This window comes from Phoenix dactylifera, chromosome 8 (assembly GCF_009389715.1).
Source record: "Phoenix dactylifera cultivar Barhee BC4 chromosome 8, palm_55x_up_171113_PBpolish2nd_filt_p, whole genome shotgun sequence".
NCBI classification, from domain to species: domain Eukaryota; kingdom Viridiplantae; phylum Streptophyta; class Magnoliopsida; order Arecales; family Arecaceae; genus Phoenix; species Phoenix dactylifera.
The window spans coordinates 5599502-5607593 of NC_052399.1; the positions used below are offsets into that span (position 1 = coordinate 5599502).

General features: G+C 36.4%; 1 protein-coding gene across 1 annotated transcript; it reads left to right on the top strand.

Annotated features, from left to right (window-relative positions):
- Positions 1-702: 702 nt before the first annotated feature.
- Positions 703-2686, top strand: LOC103723278 (peptide methionine sulfoxide reductase-like). Its single transcript, XM_008814156.4, has 5 exons — positions 703-941; positions 1022-1125; positions 1225-1353; positions 1470-1753; positions 2504-2686. Exons 1-5 carry the CDS (start codon positions 815-817, stop codon positions 2640-2642), a joined length of 783 nt encoding a protein of 260 aa, XP_008812378.1. The 5' UTR covers positions 703-814; the 3' UTR covers positions 2643-2686.
- The last annotated feature ends 5406 nt before the right edge of the window (positions 2687-8092 follow it).

Below are 8092 nucleotides of genomic sequence, written 5' to 3' on the forward strand. Positions count from 1 at the left end.
AGTCACGAAAACTTCTTGGCCTAGGAAAAACGTGATATGATGCTTCTTAGCCCAATTCCATGAACCCCTAAGTATCACAAACAAACCCATTACACTGCACCTATTCTGCACTTGCCACATGGTGCATGAAGATCTATGTGGGACTATAGCTCTTTGTTTTCTTCCGAACAAATGGTGGAAAAGACCACCACACATTTTATTAGAAATGAAATAAGAACAAATAAGCAAGAAAAAAACTAAAGAAAAAAAGAAAGAGGTACAAATTTCGAAAGACCAGACCAGGTTACAGGTCATTGTGTTCCCATTGTTGCTATCCCAATTCATATGGTATTAGAATTCATACAAGATTCTTTTTTTGTCGACAGAACCATTATAGCCTTCAATAGACAGCTCCATGAAGCCGAAACATAGCTCCTTCTGTTCGTTTTCCTCGATGCTTCAGAATTATGCCATGTACTAGTGGATGTGGATCCAATTTCCCCATCCTTTTCCCCTGTGTGGACGCTTATCATAATCTGAACAAGTGCCAAACTTCCGGCACCGTCAATCACGGAATCCACTTGCTGTCTCCATTTCCTATTAGTGGAACGCGTGGGTCCCGATTTCGCAGCTCAGGCAGTGGTTTTGGAAAGACCAAGAACCAGAATATACCGGTTCGCTGCTATCAAACCATCAGGCCTATATATGTGGCATCAGAGAGTTTTTAGCGCTCAGAAGCTTCATTTCTCTACTTTTCAGCATCCTTTCAAACCTTTTATTAGCCTTGTGCCCAAAAAAAAAGACCTTTTCTTAGCCTTTTATTTTCTAGGAAAAAATGATGATGTATAAACTTCTTCCCAAATCTAATACCCCAATTTATGATGATTTTCCCTTCAGGCCAGAGATGATTTCGAATGACCTTCCACCACAGGAATTCCTCAAAGAGGCCATTTTTGCTGCAGGTGAGTTTCTGTTTTGTTTTGTCATCTCTTTTTTTTCTCCTATAGGTCTTAGCTTTGATTGAGATATGTGAGGATCATAGGTAGCTTCTGGGAACTGGAGACTGCATTCGGGCGCGTTGATGGTGTTGTAAGAACAGCTGTGGGCTACTATGGAGGAAACCTTGTAAAGCCTAGTTACAAAGAGGTCATTGTTGTTTCCTTTTGACTTCTTAATTAGAAGCCTAGTTACTGGAACGAAAGATGGTCATGATTTATGATCTTATAATGTGGAGAAATTTTACAGGTATCATCAGAAGGATCAACAGGACACACCGAGGCTGTAAAGGTGATATATGACACGAGGAATACTTCTTACAAAACTCTGTGCAAGGTCTTCTGGGCAAGCCATGATCCAACGAAGAAGGAATATCTGGTAACCATTTTTACTCCAGAAAAATCTGATAACCATCTTACTTTGTTTCCATAAAATACTTTATACAGTGTTCATTTAGGATGGTGCATGAAAAATAGCTTTGTTTTATTTGACAGAAGTTTGGAGTTCACACACACTACCGATCAGCGATCTTTTACGAGGATGAGGAGGAGAAGAAGCAAGCACAACAATCAAAGGTCAAACAGCAGATGAAACTGAACAGGAGGATAGTAACCAAAATATTGCCTTGCCACTCCATCAACATCTCTGGCTTCTATCTGGCGGAGAGTCACCACCAGAAGTACTACTTGCAGAGGTCCCACATCCGCCTCTGTGAGTGCCTCAGCCTCCGCAGTGCCGAGCAGCTCGCTGACTCCCACCTCGCTTGCAAGCTAAACGGGTATGTTCAGCTATCTCAATTATTCTTTCTAATCCATGCAGTGAAAGCATGCGGCCCATCTTACAGTCCAGCAGTACAATATGATCTCGATCATTTTAATCTAAAGTTGAATCTTGATTTGTTTTCTTGGATTAAGATAGAATATATAAGACAGCACAAAGAAGATATGTCGAAAGTTCGGTTCGTGCCTGCAGGTCAAATGCTCGATGAACTCCTTTTTCTTAGTAGTCAATTCTAGTGTTCACAAATACGGATTGGTATAAAGATAGTAATTTGTGGATTTAGTCGAAGATCAGTTCAATGCATAATTTCCCGAGAAATAGACAGTAGGAGCTTGAATAAGTCTTTTTTTTAACGTTTAATACTTGGAACATGTCTGGGATGATGCACTTTCTATGACCCTTCATCTCTCTATGATTAGCATGGACAAGTTGGTGAAAAAACAATAATGGGTGATAAATAGTCCTATACAGGGCATAGTGTCCTTTCAGTATCGGACTTTGGTGAAGTCTAAAGGAATAATCTTACACAAGCTTAATTGGAGGGAGAGCTTTAGTCTCTGGAAGATAAGTTTCACAGATGAGGAACAACAACATGGCGGAATAGATGTCATAGTTGAATTACAAAGCATATGCTCTATTAATTTCATTCAAGATTCAAAGTTTTGAAATTTTTAGAATAAGATAAATTCTCCAACCCTAAAGCACATCGTGCTTACATTTCTTTTATTTTTTTAATATTGCTTTACAGAATATTAGGTGGTGATGAAAAGACTGCCGTGGAGGGTCTGCAAAGGTTTGCGGGGAGATATCAATTGCCAGATGAAACCAAGTTTGTTTTGGAGACAATCATACAGGAATTACGTGTGAAACAGGCACTGGAAGAATAGAGACACTCCAAAAAAAAAAAAAAAAAGCCAAGAAGTGGCAAAAATTAAATATATAAAAGAGTTATATAAGTAGCTGGGAGGACGGCAGGCCGGCCAATCTCTATGTAGTGGACGCAAAAAAATATTTGCTAAACTTTGATGGCATCGCATTATCTTTGTGCTTAAGATTCTCAAGCTCCAAATAACGGCCGACTTTGGAATTTTCTAACTTGAATTATTTTATTTCTATTGTTGGGAGTGGAAGTTGACCAAGGAGCAATTTGAACTCCAAACTGTCCACCAGTCCGCTGGCCTCCCAGGATTGCACCACCTTGTCTTCTGTGGGCGCACAATGGATTCTAATGGAAGGCAGGATGAGCCTACTCTGAGAATTCTTGGTGGATTCGCTGCAGAAGATTAGGTATATGGTGAATTCCTAGGAAATTAATATATTCTCTGTCAACGAAATTTGAGGGTCCACCAAACATTAATTGGCATGTGGAAGCACGAGAAGCTCTGACTTACTGGCTTATAAACATGCAACATAGTTGCTTGTTGCTTTGATCTTGATGGCCTATAAAGACTGTTCTTACCTGGTGTTGTGTCCCATTCTGCAATCTTGCTATGCCTAACCTATGCCGCCAAGCATTTCATGCAAATGGTGGAAAATTACCCCGTGCTGAATACTTGAGAAGCATACCTTTCAATGTTTGAATGCCAAACTTCTTCAAATGCTGGAAAAGTTCAATCAGTGGGCAATTGCTTTATCTGCTGCTTGTATGACTTCCAGATATCTACGAACCAGTTACGTTTAAGGGTTGTCAACCTGCTGTTATTGCTAGATTCATATTTTTCTTTGAGCATCCCGTCTTACAAAGAAATAGTTGATAGGATTTATTGTATCTCAATAGATTTGGATGCCAAGCTTTTCTTTCTGCATGACCTTTCTTTCTCTCTTTTTTTTTAGCTATTTTTGTTCTCAATTCTTCATTGATACTAGATTGTTTGCAATTGAGTCAAACTGAAAATCAATGCCCAAACATGTTCCTTTGACTAGCCGCTTCTCTCTTCATTGTGATAATATGAGTGCCATGCAGATTGCTCATAATGATGTGTTTCATGAGCGAACAAAGCAAATGAAGATAGATTGTCGCTTCATTTGGCATCATATCAAGCAAGGCACTCTTCAATTGATACATGTTGCTTTTGTGGATCAGCTTGCTGATATTTTTATGATGGCCCATCCACCAGGGCATCATCGTGATTTGGTTAGCAAACTTAAGTTGGCATCTTCGATACCATCTTAAGTTTGAGAGAGGATGTTAGCCATATATGAGTTGTATTATTAGCTGTATATGAGCTGTATTGATTAGTTGTAATATGAGCTGTACATAGTCACCTTCAACAATAAAAGGTGGGCTATGGCACAATTTGAAGTATGGAATAAAAATCATATTCTTCTTTTCTTACAACTCCTGTTCCTCTCCCTCTACGTCTCTCTCTCGTCTTCCTCTACGTTAACACTCCTCAAATAGACAGGCGGGAGTCGAAGGCAGCATGAGCGACAATATTATAGCGGTCGAGGCTGGTGGCAGCAATGTAGCGCTACTAGGCAGAGATGCAGTCAAGGAATGTGGGGGAGGCAACATAGAGGAGGATGAGGTCGTCGCAAGAAAGGATGCAGAAAAGGGCATTGACAAGAAAATATCTTATTGGACAGTCAAGATATTTCCTAACTTTTTACAAAAGAATATGGAGGAGTGCCATTGCAATTGCCAAATTAAAAAGCTTGACCTAGCCACAAACTTCGCTAAGAATTTCTGGTAATGTTAGTCTTGGAGAAACTAGAGATACTGCCGGGTGTAGCATTTCTGAATGATGAATTGCTTGAATTAATATCTACACTAGTTTCCAAGTTTGCACGAAAGGTTTCTCCAAGCTAGGTTTGAAAATTTGTTAGACTTGATTTGAGCCTATACAAGACCCAAAAACAAACTTGGTCGACGGGACAATCTCAATGACCCAACTATCTTATTTTTCTAGGGACAAATACTAATACCAATCACTTCATATAATTGGTGGAATAATCACCCGTGGCAAATACTTGTGAAAACATCTCAAGGTTTGACATGAAGCCTCCTTCCCGTGTAAGGAAGACTGCAACGACCATGAGTAGAGCACGATATGTGCAGTGCACATGGCCTCAAAATCATAGAGAGTTGAATGCAATAGAGACGCATATACACTCAAACACATTGGTGAATGTTGAGAAAATCCTATAGAATAAAAGGATTCTTGATGTTCTTATTAAGTATGGATTCTAGACTTACAAGCATGGGTGGCGGAAGAGGATTTTATTTTAAACATAGAGTGATGAGGTTGAAGAAATGTCGCGTCCATGGGAAATATGGAGACGGTGACATCATACAATATAGACACTTGAGTGTGCTTTATATTAGTAAAATAGATAGAGCCTTGTTTACAAGCTCAGGCATCTGTTTTAGCTCTTTGTAAGAAAAAAAAATTGAAATGTAATATACTGCCACCAATCTTTAGTTTGACATGAGAAAATTGGCCTGGTCATGCTAGGCCTGGTACGACCAAAGTTTGGAATTTTTATATATTCCATTTTCTATCTCCCTTTTTTTTTCTCGATAGATATCTCTAGATCCTTCAAAGCGTTTTACATCACCACCTGTATAAATTCCCACACCTGATTGGATTTGGCATCGCACCTACTGCACGACCGCAAGGCAATGTTCTATATTCACTCTCATGTTAAAGTGGTGTTAGTTTGTATATATACTTGTACAGAAAAGTAAACTGTTTCTTGCCAAAGGTGGATTGTTGTTTTATTGTCCTCGCAAGTGTTATGATGATTTACAGTTTTTTGTGAAGATTGTTAATGCCATTTAAGCATGTTTGTAGCCATAAGGGTCGAGGGCAAACCATATATAAATCTTAAGTCCCGTAATTTTGGAAACATAATTTTGAGCAAGTTTTCAATTAGAACATACATGCAAGTAGATGCGTTGAAATTTGACTACTTTAAAGTGTCTCTTGAAATTCCACTCAGAAAAAATTAAAAAACAAGGAATTTTTCCTTTACGTGTTTATTTCTCCTCTCCATTTGGCACTTTGCTGATAGTTGTTGAGTGATCTTCGTGCTCTAGTTCAGGATTAAACTAGCCAGATCTAGTGCCTAATCTATTAATTATGGTAGTGGTGGTCATAATGAAATGAGATAGCGTGTAATAAATGAAGGGCCATGCATGGATAATTAGATTTCTTTAGTTAATCCAAAAGGGAAGCTCTGAACTCAAGTAATTTTTATTTGTGCTTTGGGCCTGATTTTTCGAAGTGAAATTAAAATTAGTTTCAAATCACATTGGGTATGCTTATATTCTTTTTGATTTAAAAGAGGAAGGTGATTAGAACTTTCTTAGATGTATAATTAGAAGATTGATTATTTAGCCATATGTGCATTTCTTACCTCTTGATATACTATTAATGCATGTTTGGTTGGTTGAATCTGGTATGGAAAAATAAATCCCATATTATATTAATATGTTTGGTATGAAAAGTGGATGAAAAAAATAGTAAAATAAATGATGGATCTCATGTCTATTTTTTTTAAGAAAGAAGATAAAACAAATACCATCAAAATGTGGTATTTACTTTTCTACATGGGATTACCAAGTGAAGATAATATAAAAATATCATTTTTTATGAAAATTCCCTCACCTATATTATATTAATATTGTATTAATTATATTATACGATTAATATTAATTATATTGTTATTATATTGATATATTATAAATATATTAATATATTGTACAATTATATATAAATAATAATATATTTAATATAATAATAATAATTAATTATTAATAAATCTAACATAGGATTTATTATTAATCAATATATTTATTTATATACCAAAACATACTAAAATTTATTTATAATAAGAAATATGTTTTCTAATATATGGATAATTAATTTAAAAATATCTATTAAGTCAGATAAATATATTTTAATATTTGAAATAGTCTATATTAATAGTGTTTATGCAGTCAATATTAATAGTCAATATTAACACACAAATATACCAAGAGTTTAACGGAACGCTTGGTATTGCTTCCTTGGCGTTTGGAAATATTGCTTGTTGGGAAGATCCGGGTAAGGAATGAACTATTTATTACTACAACCTTGAGGAAAGACGGTTCTTGAAGCCTCCAAACCTATCTCGCTTTTTTATTATTATATGGAGTTTTTTGCGTATATATCCTTCTAAAAATTAAAATTTGTACAAATATTCTTCTAAATTTGATATTTTTATCATTTCAATTTTAAATCACTAACTTTTTAACGGTGTTACACGGGTACGTGTGTGTATAAACAAAATAAGTGTTTGAAGAGGGTATACATATAAATATAAATTAAAAAAAAAATATTTAAATAAATTTTAATATTTATAAGAATAAAAATATATTTTATTATATATATTTTTTGTCACTATCCATTGGGGTTAGCATCCGCGATCACCAATGCTCTGGAAAATGCGCTGCAGCGCCACTTTTTCCTGAAGCCTCTTCATGTGACGATTGGCAGGCAGCGGACGCCATGGGTGGACCGACGTGATGGATCAAGAGGTTAATCAGGAACTAGGCAGACGCAGCGATCGGCTTCTGCTTTTGTTATTTTAATATTATTTTTTGTACTAGCTGCTCATGGCTTATTATTGTCCAGTTTTTGGTAATAAGATATAAATCAGATTTTCTCATACCAGATTCGAAAAAGAATTATGTAGCACAACCTCCTCGAAAAATTGAGTTGATGGTTCAAATTAGAAATCAGCCACTCTATGCAAACTGAGATTAGAATTGGTGCTTACCCTCCTTTCGACCCTCTTTGAAACCCGAGTGGAATAAAAGCCTAAAATAGAAGATGCCAACGTAAAGGACAGCGCTGGAGAAGAAGAATATCCAAATATCAAGAAACCGCTCGATCAAGCAATTCCAGAAGTTAGGATAATACCATATCTTTTTCCAAAAAAGTTCTTATGCAGACTGATAGGAATGAAAGATTCCAAATATAATTAAATAATCCTTTCCCATTGCTTAACTCCTCAAACTCCAAATCTTTTAACTGAATAAACAAAATACCTTTATCCTTGCGTCTGAGGAATGCAATTTGTTTCGAGCAACACTTGCGGTACATGATGAGAAACAGAGGAAACAGAGAGGAACCAGAGAAGCGTCGTCGAGGTGGTTTCAACTGATCCTCTTTCTTCGACATTTTAGCTCTCTAGTCGACTAATAGCATCCAGCCGCAAACCTGAAAATTCATTATTAATTACCTTGATAATGGATTGATTAAAATCTTGTTTTAAAAGACAAAACAAAATCTTGGGGCTGCCAGCCTGCCATGATGAACCTTGGACTCCTCTTTGATCAAAGACAAAAAAA